Below are 16,900 nucleotides of genomic sequence, written 5' to 3'. Positions count from 1 at the left end.
GTTTTTTCCCCTCCAGATTTTTTTACTGTAATGAACTTCTTTGATAGAAGAATGCCCCTGGTTTCCATTTCAAGACAACTGTGGTGAAAAGTTTTTTTTTTTCGAAATAAATCTCCTAAGTAAAAGGTGAAAATGCATGGCCCAAAAACGGAACATTTATATCCCGTCCATTATCGGTAGATTCTAAGGAAAGATACTCTTAACTTTCCTCAAGTAGAAGTATTTGTCGAACAAATCACGCAAACTCCAAAGAAAAGCGATTGTTCTCGCTCGCACCAGTCATCCAACACTGTGAAGTTAATGGATTAAAGCAATAGTTCTTTCACAACTACAAAGTTGCACGATTGACGTATTCCAAAAATAAACTTGCAAAAAGTAAGAGCCATTTCTTTGGACTTTTTCAAAATGGTGTCGTCCTATCTTCCCGTTAGAACATAAATAAATCCTCTGAAACTGAACCACGCCCTGGCCTTTTCCCTCCATTTTTATTTAAACAATATAAGCCAAAACTCAGGGTTCCAAGCTGTTCATAATGAACTCGTAAAATATGCTCCTCATCCTGTGGGTTGACGGCCAGAGAATAAACAAAATTCGTCATCCTCAAACATTTTCATTGGGGTCTGGGAGAGGGATAAAATATTTTTAGAGAAGACTTGAATAACGTGAGATTTTCGACAAGGTTCATCGACCTCGCTTCTTGCTCGATATTTACCTCCATCTAATCGATTCTCTCCAGTCACTCTCGATATTTTTCGATATCCTTTCAGGAAAATAGTGGCAACAATTGAATATCGATCCCCTTCGAAACAATTTAAACAAATGCATTGGCGGATACAGCAAATTAACAACATCGTTTTCTCTCCATTTAAACCCATGAAAATGTATCGATTCTTGGAAGGGCCTGGTGCTCCGACCAGAATCGATTATTTAACATAGGTTTAAATGGAGGAACTCCGGTGTTGCCAAATTGCTGGCTCTGCCTCTGAACAAATGTGTGTTTGTACTGCGGAGATTGCAATCTACCGCGGTGCAACCAAAACTTATGTGAAAGGTCTTAATTTTTTAATATTATTTTTCCACGGAAACGGATTTAAAATGAGATTTCGATAAGTTCCGGTATCTTGAAACGCGTACAATCACTGCTATCGATTTATTTTTGTTGTACCAATAATATGCACCGATTATATTTTAATGTTCATCAATAATCAGGTAATTTACTCTGTATATTATATTTCAACAAATTTCGTTGTGACATATCGCGATGACCTATTTCAATGAAGCTCAACTTATTTAGAATTTTGACATTTTATACAGAGTCTTATACCATTAACATTCAAGTTACATTACCATTACCATTACATTCAAGTATTACGTAACGCAATTGAGGGAGGAATGGGGGTTTGAGCCAGTGTTATGGTGCTGGTGGTCAGCGTTATGAGGGGGAGGGGGGTCAAGCCCAACGTTGCGTAAAGGCTCAGTTACACGATCAAATTGAGCCATCAAACTGAAGCTCTGATTGGTGGAAAAAGACCTGAAGTGAGGATGCGACCAATGAGAGGCCCAATTTGATGGCTCCATTTGATCGTGTAACTGGACCTTAACAAATCCGAGCCGAAGGAGAACAAATTTTTGAAAAAAACGTGCAACAAATTAAAAATCCCGCCCTTCCCGCATACATCTGTTCGGTAATTTTTTGGAAATTGGAGGGGGGCAGGCCAGCGTTACGTAATTCAAAATGGGGGGAGGTGTAGGGCTGCGTTAGGGATGCGTTGCAACGGGGGAGGGTGGGGTAAAAAAATCGGAAAAAGTGCGTTACGTAGTGCTTAAACGGCCCCTAAGAGATACTGCGTGAGGTTAAGAAACCTGCGGAACCTGACAAATATTTTAACCAGTTCAGTTGACTCCAGTTCCGCAAGAAGGTTCTGGTCAAAACATAACTATTTTCAATATGAGCCCACGAATAGTTGGCAACACGATTATATTCCGAGAAACAACGTCTCAGTCAGAGTTATCGTGGGCAACTAACAGCGCGCCGGCAAGCAGCGCAGCGCAGCGTTTCCAGCGCCTTCGACATCGAAGAGATACTTCACACATTACACCATTACGCATATGGTCAATTTCTTCCCTGGCGGATATACAGCGTGTTTGAGGGTATAAATGGTAAACCCACCACCTCGCAAAGGCGGACACGTTCATCTAACCTGTCTAAATGACAGATGGCAATACCTCAACACTGAAAATTCTCTTTTTGACAATTTCAGTAAATCATAATGGAAGGGCTTGGAGGACAAGGCGCATGAGTTCAGTTTTTGAGATAATAATGATTTCAGGTAAAACTAGTCTTAATGCAATTCTGTGGAAAATTCGCTCCCAAATTACAATTTTTAAGCATTAAAAAGTCAGTTTGAACTTTCTCTCCGCCATAAGGATTCATGTAATTTTGAAATTTCAAACACGCATTTCTCGAAATAGCAAAAACCGCACTTATGCGCCTTGTCCTCCAAGCCACAATTACAATGTTTCATACTGAGTAGGACAACTGTTTCAATCCTGAGAGGGTTGTGTCCTGCCGGCATTTTCCTCTCTTTCTTCTTTCTGATTCTGGCCAGCGGGCTGATTGTCGAAATCTATAAACAGTGCTATAGACACAGAAGACATAGGGAGTATGGAGCGATGCTATTGGTTGAAATGGGTGGTTCTTATAGACTAAGAGGATAAATGATGGACTAACTAAAGGGTCTCTCGTGATTTGCCGTTAGTCAGTCCATTACCTACTTCCTTTGTCTATTTCAACCACCCGTTTCCACCAATAGGATCCCTCCATATCCTTTTTGTCTTCTTTGTATATTGCTTTCACTGGAAAAAAACACATTGGATCTAGAGTTCGGACTCTTGAAAACATCGACAAGAAAAAATACTCTTGATTCAATCGGATTTTAGCTTTAAATCAAGAACCAAGCCTCTGAATTTGAGCGAATTTCCTTTTGATTTAAGCAAAAATCTGATTGAATCAAGAGTCCTTTTTCTTGTCAATGTTTTCAAGAGTCTGGACTCTAGATCCAATGCGTTGTTTTTTTCCAGTGTTGTCTACAATTTCAATAATCAGCCCGCTGGTTAATACAGGAGGTAAAAGACAAAATACCCCTACACTGGAAAAAAAAAACACATTGGATCTAGAGTCCAGACTCTTAAAAACATCGACAAGAAAAAATACTCTTGATTCAATCGGATCTTAGCTTAAATCAAGAACCAAGCCTCTTTATTTGAGCTAATTCTTTTTGATTTAAGCCTAAATCTGATTGAATCAAGAGTCCTTTTTCTTGTCAATGTTTTCAAGAGTCTGGACTCTAGATCCAATGGTTGTTTTTTTCAGTGTTGTCTACAATTTCAATAATCAGCCGGCTGGTAGGAGTGATCGATACTCAATCAATAAACGGAGTGAACGAAAAAGGTGAAGTAAGGCAGTGTGTATAACGGCAGAGGTGAAGACATAACGGAGAGGGTATGAACTTTTACGAGGCGTTTACGAGTGCGCTTTTCAGGCCCCCAAGTACATTAATTGCTCGATTTTTGGCACGTTGCGCCGAGTTGTGCCCCCTCCCCTTCCCGCGACGTCAATAATTGGCCATTAATAAATCGACGCCGGTATCGGCTTTGGCTTGGCCGGCGGGAGGCATCCAGCCTCACCGGCGGATACTCAGTGCACTGAACCCCATCTTACTCGTGGGTGGCGCTAAACATAAAATAAAATGTATTTCCGACTGTTTATCCTTTGTATTGCAACTAAATTGAACCGAGCCGTGCAAAAAGGGAAGGCGTAATTTTTGACGTATGAACTGCGACATCCATACACTGGGGAAGAAAACATATTGGATCTAGAGTCCAGACTCTTGAAAACATTGACAAGAAAAAATACTCTTGATCCATCGGATTTTTGCTTGGATCCAATGTGTTTTTTTCCAGTGTTTTGAAGAAAATGTCATGCTCTCGACAATCGTGTATCGAATATTGACCTATCGATGACTTTGATGCGGCAATCAATGCACTGAGAAAAAAGTTACGGGCTATGTAGATACACCGTCCGTTCCGGGCTCAGAAGCCGAAAGTTTCGGGTCCTGGAGCCGTAGCTTTGAGTGCTCCGGGTGCTACACCCCGAACTTTCGGCCTCTGAGCCCGAAACGCGGACGATATTTCTATATAGCCCGTAAGTATCGCTTCCACAGCCGTTAGTGTGTAAAGACATATTCAGACATTCCCGTCATATGGAATGTTTGGAGGACATTATATTGATGTTGTGAATACAGAGGGATATGTCGTGAGTGACTATCTCTTTCTACTGCATGGAAAAAACTGTTGAAGTTTCTAATTCTATAGGGATTTAAAATAGCTCAATCAAAGACTAAGTTGAAAAGTTGACCGTAAGCAACAAAGAGTGGCCTCCAGCTGGATGATGAGGCAATGACAGAATTTTCACATTTTTCTTTCCTGATATCGTCACACCCCTCGTCGGCTTAGACACCAATTAATTCAAATCACGCCCACTAATTTTTCATCACGTTCGATTGTCCGATATTTGAGTTGATCTGTGCTCTAGATTAACGAAGAAACAAATTAACAGATAGAGGCCTACCGAAAATACAAATTTTCGGTTTGATTTGGAGCCAAAAGGACATTACATAGTACAGGCACCGCCAACTTTCAGAGAGGATTTGTTGACGGTATAATCCCATTGGTGAAGTTTTATGAAAAAGTGAGCTGCTCGCTGATGAGGAGGCGTATCCGCATTTTTGTTTTTTTTTGTTCAGAAGGGCAGAAAAAGTAACTAATATTATGTCTTAAATATTATTATTTTTACGTGTTTTTGGAAGAATAATGAAAACAATTATTGAACTCAAAAGAACTAGCAGACAAGCAACCATTCCGCTAACTAGCAACTATTCAGTAGATTTTGAGACTTTCATCCCTAAAATTCTTTATCATTTGAATATTTTTCCAAACGTATTCGAGACATTTTTGAACTTTCCCGCTCACTGACTTTGAAGGTGGAGCTATCAAAACTACAATTAAGGGGCTCGGTGAACAAGGCGCACAAGTGCAATTTTTGCTATTTCGAAAAATACGTGTTTGAACTTCCGAAATTACATGGATCCTCATGGCGGAAAGAAAATTCAAACTGACTTTTTGATGCATAAAAATTGGAATTTGGGAGCGAATTTTCCACAGAGAGACTAGTTTAACTTGAAAACATTAATACGTACTACTAATAAGTCGCTCTTATAGCGCTTCTGTGCGCTCTGCGACACCCAACCGCCACTGACAGCAATCTTGCCAGAGCTCCTCCGGTAGATCTCATCTCCTCATTTCCTGCTTTATTCCTTCAATTCACGATTTGGCGGGGACATTAATACCTCAATTTTTCAAAAACTGCACTTATACGCCTTGTCCTCCAAACCCCTCAAATTTCGGGCGAATTTGGCCGTTGCCCTCGCCGAAAAAAAACTCTAGCGACTGCCACCGTCTCTGGTTCTGTTCCAAAGGCGGCACAATGCCTGGCCCCCAATCGAGATTGAAAAACCTTCTCTAGGTCTAACGACATCGTTCCTGTCCTCGTTGATCTAGGCAGACCAGGCAGAGAGCGGTGACTGGCTGGACCCGGTGACGTCAGCCCGGTCATTAGTGCCAATTTGTCGGGGCCGACCCGCCGGGACGGGACTTGGGTAACACGGAACCCCGGGCGGGCGGGGGGCGGGGGCTCACGTGTTGGCAAGTGGTTGAAATATTGTGTGTGCTCCGTTGTTCGACCAAGCAACGCGGAGGCTCGAGCCGGCCTGCAACAAATTTTCGTCGCTCGCCGAGCGCTGTGCGCGTATCCAGGCTCCGAAATTTTCGCGCCGGTTTCCCCGTCAAATTTTTCGCGCTCCCAGGGTCCGGCTGTGCGCTCGCAAGAGTCGGGATCCGCCGTTTTTTGGTCATTTTTTTTAAAAAAAAAGTTGTTTCGCTTTTAGAAGTTGTAGTTCTGCTCGCGTCTGTTCGCTTGTTATTTAAGCTTTTACATAATTGAAACTCGAAAATCGGTACGGGGAAAATTGAGATTAGTTTCCGGAAAAATTGCGGTGGATTTTAACGTAAATTTACCTACACGCTGTCGCTGCAGCTTTCTGTCGTTACGGAAAATTTCGAAGTTTGTGCTGCGTTTTTCAAAAAAATTGTGGAAAATTCATTCTCCAAAAGACAGTTTATGTACTGATAGTTGATAGGCAATTTCATAATTTCTATCAGATTTTTTTGGAAGAATCTTTGGGTACTATATACTTCCTGACTTGAAACATTTCTGAAGTAGTTTCCTTATCGCTTTTAAAAAATTACAAGTTCTGTGTTGAATTTTTCGCAAAGAGTTTGGAATATTCTCACAGCCAATTTTTTTGTATGCCGGAAGCTGCATTTAAGTTGTCCTCAAGTGCTTCGTAGATTAAAAGAAACGAGGACAATTGACACTACGCTTCGGATTGAAAATTGCATATTTTTCGACTTGAAAAAGTGTCTGCTCTTGGAAAGAAACGAGGAACAATTCTATAAACGTGATTTTTGTTCAATCAATTTCGAATCTCCATTAAGTTGTTGCGATTGGGATAAAATAATTGCCGTAAATAATATGTGTTCAGTGATAATCTAAACTTAATTCTTGTAAACTGTAAAAACGCGGTTGGGAATTGTGTGTAATTTTCTCATAAGTGCGTCTCATTTGATCCGGAAGAATTAAGCTTCCGTTCGTATATACATTGAAGTGACACATATTCAATTTCAGGTACTATTTGTTCATTGTATTCAACATTTTTGTGCGCTGGCTTACCTTTCAAGGATTTTACCTCAAGACTGGCGACAGATTCAAGCCAGGCCATTATGAAATGGTAAGTTCACCAGACAATCATTAAAAAATACTGAGGTTACATATATTTTTGAAAAATTTGACGTCATTTTTTTAAAACATGCGCAATCGAAAAAGTGCCATCAATATGATACCTACACCAACAGTCCACAAAATTCATTTTGTGTGCAAGGTTGTCAAATCACCTATCTTCATAATTTTGCTACCATACACCAACTATTCCCAATGTGAGGATCGCTTTCATTTCAATGATCATGAATTTGGAGCTATCTAAGATTTTAAAAATTTGTTGCCCATCCTGTCCGATTCTGGTTTCGCGTGAGGTCATTTGAAATAAGCACAAGGAGCCTTAACTCACGGAAACAAGTATGGTGGACGGAACTAGGTAGGCTTCTGAGAGAAGATACTTTAATTCCTGGTAGTATTCCTCATGTTATATCTACGACTCCGCCATGGTATGGAAGAATACCGTATGAACAATCAACCGTCGCCAAATTTCTTCCGATTAAACATTCATTTCTGCGGAAATCTAAGGAAACGTCTCTTGACGTCTTGGGAATTGCGAGATAAAATTGCGCCAAAAATCCTCTGCAAATTTTACAAACTATTTTTAAAAGTTCCTTGAAAAGTTCGTATATATTTTAATTACATTTGGCACCGCTCGAATGGTAATACGGCGATTTTCCCCTCGCACGCTTATGAAAAAGCATGCGATGGATGAGGCATGATTGCATTGCTTATGGTATGCACTATCAGGACTTAGATTACCTTCATCCAAAATTTTATAGCTGGGCCTTGTAGACCTCTAGAAATAGATAAAATCCTAGTTTAACTCATTACCTTGATGTAGTTATAGTTAATGGGATTTATCATGTTTGTGGTATCTTTCATTGAATTTCTTAGATTGGTTTTACCGGAACCATAAATTTATACAAGAATTATATTCGGAAGGGTACATCAAGTCCTGTTTGAAAATGGAAAAGTGAAAAAGGTTATAGTTCAGTATACGGCTCTCCGTCCTTGTTAAGATAGAATTCTTGAAGAGTAGTCATTAAGCTGAACGCTACCGGCTTGTTCTGTCATACTAAGCAAGAATGTCGCATGAGCCATCGGGCGTTGTCAAATTTCTCGAAAAATCACGAATTTTCAGGCAAATTTGTGAATATTTCTCCTTCGATTTTTCAGAGGATTTTGTTCGTAATTTGATTTGAAACTTTCAAGGAAAAATATTCATAACTTTTTTCGAAATTTAATACTTTTTAAGAAGAAATTTGGCAACGTTCGAATACTTATACCAACGGCGTTTTTATCATATTTTTAAGTTAAAGGCACGAGAAACGGTTTATGCCCAAATGGGCACCCGCGACCCCTTTCCCTCCCCACACCAGATTAATAATTTTGTTCCACTCTTATACAAGTGGATTGCATTTTGCAAAAAGGAGCCAAGAGCATTCCAAAGTTGCTAAAATTGTGCAGCTTTTCTACCTTGCAAACATAAATTGATCATCAAATCAAGTTTTATCCTTACTCCCAATAAACTGTAAATTTAAGACGAAAATTGTCTTTGTACAATTTTTTTTCACATGATTTCAGTAAATGAATTGCAAATAATGTAAGTTGTATAATCCTAGCAACATTGAAATGCTCTTAATTCCTTTTTGCAAAATGCAATCCAAGTAAACCTCGATCGGAAAGGTTCAAATTTACGAAGCGCTTGTATCGACATTCTCGAACTTTTGCGAATTCTACGCGAGATCGTCAGCTATCCTCGATGTTATTCTTTGAAACATCATTAATGCCTCGTTCTAACTCTCTTCGCTGCTTGTTAGCGAATTTATAACAGACATTCCCTCTTAAGTCGCCCGGCTAGCTTTACGACTGTCATTTCAACGACTGTCAGTGCTCCAGTCCTTGCAATTGCGACAGTAAAATTTCTCAAAATATCGCGAGTTGCTGAATTTTAAATTTTATGCATCGTCCATCATGAATCAAGGTTGAGCCATGTAAGGTGCTGAGCACCCAAAGGTTTTGTGAACTCATACAGGGTGACCCACACGACCCGTGCCAGGCTTTTTTCTCGGTTATCTCAGGTCGGACGAGATCAGGATCAACCCCTTTAAAGTCATATTCTTTAACTAATCCCATAATCTGCAAGTAGGGTACTAAATAAAATCCATTCCTTTCATATTTTTAGGTATTGAATGAAGTTTCCACTTCCTGGTTTCTTGTCAACATCATGAACCATGAAATAGAACAAAAAAGTATAACAGAGTAATGATAATTAGGCGAATGAGTTAAAAATTAATAACACAGTAACTCATGGGAAACTTGGCTGGCAGCCGAATGGGCCGTATCGTGTCTATTGTGAACTAGGATGACCGAGCAGTGATGCCAATCCACGCAAAATGTTTCTCAATTATAATCAAATAATAATATATCAAAACCAGGCAGCTGGTTTGGTATGGACACGTGCGGAGAATGGCAGATGGTACTTAGGTTGCCCATAAAGGTATTTGATTGGGTTCCTCCCGGAAGATAATGGAATGATAAAGACGGAATAAAACTGAAAATGTTTTTCACTTATCGAACCGGAATATATCTACGCAATTTTTTCACCGAGTTTCGCTGGCAGACATTTAATTTTAAAAGTACAACAATGGCTCAGTTTCGCAGATCACAGAACCGCATTTAGATGCGCTATCCAATTGCCCTGAGCTATCGCCCCTCGAAAACACCGTATATGAATGACGTCATCCACTGTGGTAGTCTACATATCATAGTTTCTTCCACCTTGAATTTATCAATTATTAGCACACACATTTGCACTGGTTCCTTTACTTAAAATGTGAGTGAAACCAAAGTATAGGAAACCATGTAATGCACCATGGATGACGTCAGACGGATTGTTCCTATGTTCCTTGGAGGGCAATACCTTAATTAATATCGAGGGTGGAAATTTGGTGTTTGGACAGATCTCATCATTTTTTGCTGATCTATACTCTGGAATAATCAAAATACGAATATTTAACAAGCTCAGTGTATCAGTTGCATACTATGTCACAGATGAAGGTTTGTCTGATAGAGTAGCAAAAATCAATATGTTCTCTACATAGGTACGTCAAATTCTACAACCAATATTAGCGGAGATATCGCTCATCGAAAAACACAGCGCATGACATCATCTACAACAGGAGTGCATGCCATGGTTTCTTCCACCTTTGTCTTTTCTGTGTTTACGTCGAACAACCAGTGCAAATGTTCATATTCCTTGACAGGCGAAACCAAGGTGAAAAAACCATGGTACGAACAACCGCGGTAGATGACGTAATACGCCGTGTTTTTCGATGGGCGATATCTCTTTTTATATTGGACGTAGACACTTTGCGTTTGAATGGATCTCTCTGTTTTCTTCTAATCTACATGCTTAAACCATCAAAATACGATCCTGTGACTAACGCAACTGACCTATTGACCCATTACGACAAGAATAGCAATATCTCGTGACCGTAACTCCGGCATCACTGTAGCAGGGCACGGAACTGGGCTAGACTGGGAGTCAGTTTACTTTAAGTGAGTGTTGACGAAAAACGTCTGCTTAAGTACTTTAAGCTACCTCCAGAGACGAAACAACTTTAAAATTATCATGGGAGCCATCAATACTATTGTTTAGAGGGGGGGGGGGGGGGGTGACGGTTTGAAATAAAATATCCAATTTAACGGCTCTTGTCTCCATTTTTCTGAATACATTCGAATTATAGAATCATTAAATTTACCGACATATATCAATGCTAGAAGTCACAAAACACGTATTGCAAGGTTGAAGATTTCTTGTCACAGTTTAATTTTTACCAAAGAGAGACCAATGGATCTTGTGTCTTGGAATTTTTACTGATTTCTCTTCGTTCTCCTCAGAATGTTTTGTAAAGATTTCGAAGAATGATATCCATGGGTTTTTTCCTTTCTTTTTTTTGGAAAAAATTGAGCACTAGAGAAGATTTTGAAACTTTGCGATCGAGCTACGTGTTCTGCAATTTTCACAATGCTTATGGAGTCCCATCTATGGAATTTGGATCAATGAGCAGTCATGCAAGCCTTAACCCGTCATTCACGGAAAAAAATGAATTGCTAATTTAACAATTAAATTGTGAAAAAATATGTTCGACATGTTTCAAATGGATGAATTTCTGCCGAACGGAATTATGTGCATTATGACGTGAGTCCTGTTATGCATATAGTCTTATGAGTCTCAGGGCTCATGTCTGAATGCACATAGCTCCGTTTGACAGAAATACGTCCAAATGTACATTTCACAATAGTAGGAAGCCAATTCAACCACGGAGGTGGTTAGGTTAGCATTTTTTTATTGTAAAATCTACATTGAAACATGTTGGAAACTTTTTTTAACTACAAAATTGTTAAATAAGCAGTTCCATTTTTCCCGTGTTGACTGGTGGGAAAGTACTTCCGATACCTAAATAATTCAACAAGTGGCAATGATGACACAGAAGCAGATCCAGTAATTTGGCAACACCGGATTTCCTACATTTAAAGCTATATTAAATAATCGATTCTTGTCGGAGCACCCGAAATACATTTCTATAGGTTTAAATGGAGGAAAACAATGTTGCCAATTTGCTGGACGCACTGTTAACGCTGAGATTGTTAAAAATCCGTGAGTCTCACGGCGTAAGAATAATTTCCATATTTTTCCGGAAATAAAAATCCTGAAATATATCCTGCGTGAACAGAGATGGAAAATTTCATGAAATATATTGAAACTTCTGGGGATACATTCAGGAGGCTTAGAAACGCCTAGAAACAGTGATTCTAAATTTTGAAATTTTTTACCAGAAGCCTAAAACATTCGCGCGTTGCATATGTTTTCTTTTAGTTTAGAGGTTAGGTTGGGGTTTTTCTCTCTAAACTCCCCTTTTTGCCCCCTCTTTGTGTCTGGCACCTTCAGTAGAGTAGCATAACACCGCAGCATCAACAGAAAGACCATCTGAAACGCTTTCAGACGTTCAAAGGTTCAATCAATAATTCTAAAAAAAAATAATACATTTCAACTGTTGTGAAATTTATTCGAGGCTTATGAAATTTCAAAACGTAAAATTTCACTTTCCATCTCTGTGCGTGGATGCCTTAGGAGATGCCACTTTAATAATTTGCACAATAATTCATAAAAATAAGGCTATGCGAAGGGTGAACCCTTAATCCGCGCCACTAACTGAAGCGTCCATTTTATCCCTAACGCTTCCGCGTTCTGTTAGTCTTCTGAAATAGTTTTAGTCTAAAAATTTCATTTTGAACGGTTCATTTCTCGCCCTACCTGACTTTCTCATGAAATAGTGTCGCTTAATTCGTCGTTTAGCGACGATTTATACATTTCCCTACTAGACAAGTCGCTTGCCAAGATTAGAAATATAAATCAAATCTCTCATCACGTAATCAAACAAGGAAGTTAGGCCGCAAGGCAATTCTAGACGCTTGATTCAGCTTATTTGATTTCTTATTTACGCTTTTATCTTTTTTCCGTAGGGTGTAAAGGAGCCGCTAGGACAGGTCACTCTTGTTTAATGAAATTAAATCCGCCAAAACAGACACTAGCGCTAGATCATGTCTCCACTGACGAGGTAGTGATATATTGTTTATTTATTTATTTTTTATTTGTTTCAAATACAGTATCTATATGCGAGGAGCAAGTTTCTGAAATGTTTACTTTCTCTGCCTAAAGCTTTCTATCTGCTTATTTTCGGTCCATCCATAATTAAGTGATCGATAAAGAATTGTCTACCAATGAAGAAAGTGCAGAAAAAGAGAAAATAACTCAATTTTTGAGCTTGTCACTCAGTTTTTTTTTTTTTTTTTTTTTTTTTTTTTTTTTTTAAATAATGCAATAAGCACCAGACACTGTGCAGTGTGAGTCCCATAACAATGTTAAACTAAGTTTACTTGTGCAGGTAAAGCGACAATAAATGGATCCAAGAAATCGTGTGAATCCTATACTGCAGACATGTGTCAAAAAAATTTATTTTTTTTTAAATGAAAAAAAAATAGCATATATTTTCTTGCGCTTTCATTCCAACGTACAAAAAAAGGAAATCAATAAACGCGAAACGCTTTCAGCTTTTTCTATTCTTTTATTTAACTTTTTTTTCATGCACCTGAAAGAGACCTGTCTTTAAAAAATATTGACAAATTATTATTATTTTCATTTAATTTTTTCTTCGTAATTGTCTGTGTCGGAGAAAACTAGGGTCTGGCTTAATAAGATCAATGCATGCTTAACATACATTCAAAGTGCATTATTGTAAAAGCTTTTGTTCAAATGATGTCATTCATGATTTTTCTTCATTAACAGATCAACTTAATTTAAAATTATCTTTCTTTGTAGCGCAGAAGCTCCAGATATTTATGGCAAAGTCAGAAAAAGACGAGGAAAAATAGACGAAAAACGAGTAGCCTTATTTTCAAGGTCTAAATCGCTGACACTTTCTAATGATTCCATCACAAAGTTCTCATTACTTGTGTTACAAAAAAAAAATCAACAAGATCATCCAAATGCGTGTTTTTCCGAATAATTGGTCAGACTACGATTCCAATAAATCCATCTAATTGACAGTAGAAATTTTCGCAAAATTTTCGAGCAGCATCGAAGTCAATGTAGTACGGTAATTAAATTTTTAGGCCCGGCAATTTTTCGCGCGTTTATCGTAAGTATGACCTTGAGTAAACAACGTAAGCAATGACGAAGGCTGCGGAAATCCCCTGTCTCCGGTGATGCTTTCATAATTTAAACCCCGGAAGACGGCGAAAACAGCGCGAAAATCAATAAAACTGTGTCAAATAGACACCGATCGAGGTACAGCAGGAGCGAAAGCCACCTCGCCTATATTTTTACGCGCGCGAATTCAGAGCTTTTCGCCGCGGATAAAGTTTTTTTTATTTATAAAACAACTTCCTACAACTATATTTTAAATTCGAACACTCTCCGAACAACAGATTGTGCGCGGCCACAACATCGAACATATGATGCGAGAGCGGTGATAAATCATTTTTCCCGAAAAAATTGTGTGCCAAAACGCAGTTCGCGCGACGTTGCCAGTTCTGCGGCTGGAGCCGCCGTGGATCGAGGAAACCTGATGTTTTCCCCTGGGAATTAGGCAGCTGTGTCAACGACTCCGCAATGCAAAGCCCGCTTGCTTTGAAGCCGAACCGAGTGTGGATTTATGGCCCGTCTGTCAGCGACAGGGTTGACAAATTGCGTGAGATTTTCAGGATTTTTCCGTGATGATCGATAGAAAATGGGTTGTTTTATCTTGAAATCCGACAGCCTCCGGCGCGTCGGGGATTTATTCAAGTCCGCAGACAGCACCCACTTGCCGCGGCTGGATATTCCGATTCAGGTGAAACGAAACTATTTCAGGTCCCGGGCTGTAGAGTCCGCGGGGTCGTATTCATAGACGTTCCTTAGGTAGCGCCTTTCATCAGGAGCACTGGAAAAAAAAACACATTGGATCTCCAGACTCTTAAAAACGTCGACAAGAGAAAATACTCTTGATTCAATCGGATTTTTGCTTAAATCAAGAGCGAAGCCTCTTAATTTGAGCGGATTTCCTTTCGATTTAAGCTTAAAACTGATTGAATTAAGAGTATTTTTTCTTGTCAATGTTTTCAAGAGTCTTCACTCTAGATCCAATGTGTTTTTTTTCCAGTGAAGGGTTGACGCAGTTACATTGTAAGTAAGGGAGGTTCACGTTGGCCTTTAAATATAAACTCATAAAGTGGATACTTCAAAACTGAGAATTACTATATAAACGGCCTGGTTTCTCCGTTAAAGTCAGGCTCTTCGACAAATTATGATTAATTTTTAACAAGTTGGTAGTAGCACTCAATTAATTTGTTAGGTGGGTATGCTAGCCAAAGTGCTAAAAACGTGCAAGAATTAACTTACATAAAACTGCTTTATTCGATTATAATTTTTGGTCGAAGCTTTTCGGCATAATTGCCATCGCCAGGACCTTTAGATGCTGAAAAATAAATGAAAATACATTTTTCCATTAACAATAACAACTTTGGTGGGCACTTTGTGACTAGGAAGGAATATAAATATGGATAAGATGTTTCCATTTTTAGCACTGTGGCTGCGTACCCACCTGACAGACAAATTATTGTTTCCACTTTCTTTGCCATTGGAGTCAGCACTGGATGTTGAACAGATAATTCAGAGGTAAATAAATGTATTTCATACATATTCAGCGGAAATAATGAGCTTTCTATTATTCGTTTCCAATTACTTCTGACAGTTACCACCGTGTGGCCATTATTAAAGTTTCACCCACTAATGACAAATATTTTACCCAGTTCAGTTGACTCCAGTTCCGTAAGAAGGTTCTGGTCAAAACATATTTATTTTCAATATGAGCTCCACGAATAGTTGACAACACGATTATACTGCGAGAAACAACGTCATCAATCAAGTTATCGTGGGCAACTAACAGCGCGCCGGCAAGCAGCGCAGCGCAGCGTTTCCAGCGCCTTCGACATCGAAGAGATACTTCACACATTACACCATTACGCATATCGTTCAATGTGTCTTCCCGGCGGATATACAGCGTGTTTGAGGGTATAAATGGTAAACCCACCACCTCACAAAGGCGGACACGTTCAACTAACTGTCTAAATGACAGATGGCAATACCTCAACACTGAAAATTCTCTCTTTGACAATTTCAGTAAATCATAATGGAAGGGCTTGGAGGACAAGGCGCATGAGTTCAGTTTTTGAGATAATAATGATTCAGAGTAAAACTAGTCTTAATGCATTCCGTGGAAAATTCGCTCCCAAATTACAATTTTTAAGCATTAAAAAGTCAGTTTGAACTTTCTCTCCACCATAAGGATCCATGTAATTTTGAAATTTCAAACACGCATTTCTCGAAATAGCAAAAACCGCACTTATGCGCCTTGTCCTCCAAGCCACAATTACAATGTTTCATACTGATAGGACAACTGTTTCAATCCTGAGAGGGTTGTGTCCTGCCGGCATTTTCCTCTCTTTCTTCTTTCTGATTCTGGCCAGCGGGCTGATTGTCGAAATCGATAAACAATGCTATAGACACAGAAGACATAGGGAGTATGGAGCGATGCTATTGGTTGAAATGGGTGGTTCTGATAGACAAAAGGGGTAAATGATGGACTAACTAGGGTCTATCGTGGGTTGCCGTTAGTTACCTATTACCTACCTCCTATATCCATTGCAATCACCCGTTTCCTCCAATAGGATCCCTCCATATCCCTTGTGTCCTCTTTGTCTATCAACGGAGATGTTGCATGTGGTGAGGATTTGCGATTTGACTGTTGATTCTTATGTAAAAGTTCGCGAGAAACACGATGGTGCCACTGGTTTTCTCTGAAATCATCTCCCAAGCTCAAAAAAAGCTCTCAAGTTGAGGCCAAAATGGAGAGGATATCCCACGCTACCCTGAGAGTCCACCTCTACATCAAGACAAACTCTCCATGCAAAGATAGGGAGCAAATACATTAGCAGGGTTGCCACTTTATTTGGGGACGCTGGCGCCTACAAACCCAACAGGGATACTTCACGCACTGCGCAATGCGTGAAGTATCCCTGTTAGGTTTGTAGGCGCCAGCGTCCAAAAATGAAAACACGGCATCACTGCTAATGTATTTGCTCCCTATCTTTGCATGAAGAGTTTATCTTGATGTAGAGGTGGACTCTCAGGATAGCGTGGGATATCCTCTCCATTTTGGCCTCAACTTGAGAGCTTTTTTTGAGCTTGGAAGATGATTTCAGAGAAAACCAGTGGCACCATCGTGTTTCTCTCGAACTTTCACATAAGAATCAGTAGTCAAATCGCAAATCCCTCACACATGCAACATCTCCATCGCGACAATCAGCCCGCTGCAAGAGGGGACCCTGCCCCCCCCCCCCCGGCTCCACCACTTCTCGGTTCCGCCTATGGCAACCGACTCATGACGAGTGGCTTGTTTT

General features: G+C 39.6%; 1 protein-coding gene across 2 annotated transcripts in view; it reads left to right on the top strand.

Annotated features, from left to right (window-relative positions):
* Nucleotides 1-6,362: 6,362 nt before the first annotated feature.
* The window catches only part of Asator (tau-tubulin kinase asator), a 46,766-nt gene continuing 36,228 nt past the window's right edge, over nt 6,363-16,900 (top strand). Inside the window, exon 1 of one of the 2 annotated variants that reach the window (XM_072303187.1) lies at nt 6,363-6,908. In XM_072303187.1, coding sequence (XP_072159288.1) covers nt 6,901-6,908 — 8 coding nt within the window. In that variant the 5' untranslated portion in view covers nt 6,363-6,900. Of the gene's footprint in view, nt 6,909-12,499; nt 12,520-16,900 lie in introns of those variants that run through there. The other variant, XM_072303186.1, reaches the window with a different exon arrangement.

Source organism: Bemisia tabaci, chromosome 8, assembly GCF_918797505.1.
Source record: "Bemisia tabaci chromosome 8, PGI_BMITA_v3".
Taxonomy (NCBI): domain Eukaryota; kingdom Metazoa; phylum Arthropoda; class Insecta; order Hemiptera; family Aleyrodidae; genus Bemisia; species Bemisia tabaci.
Note: the sequence above shows the minus strand (reverse complement) of the source record. Positions and strands in the feature narration are given on the sequence as shown.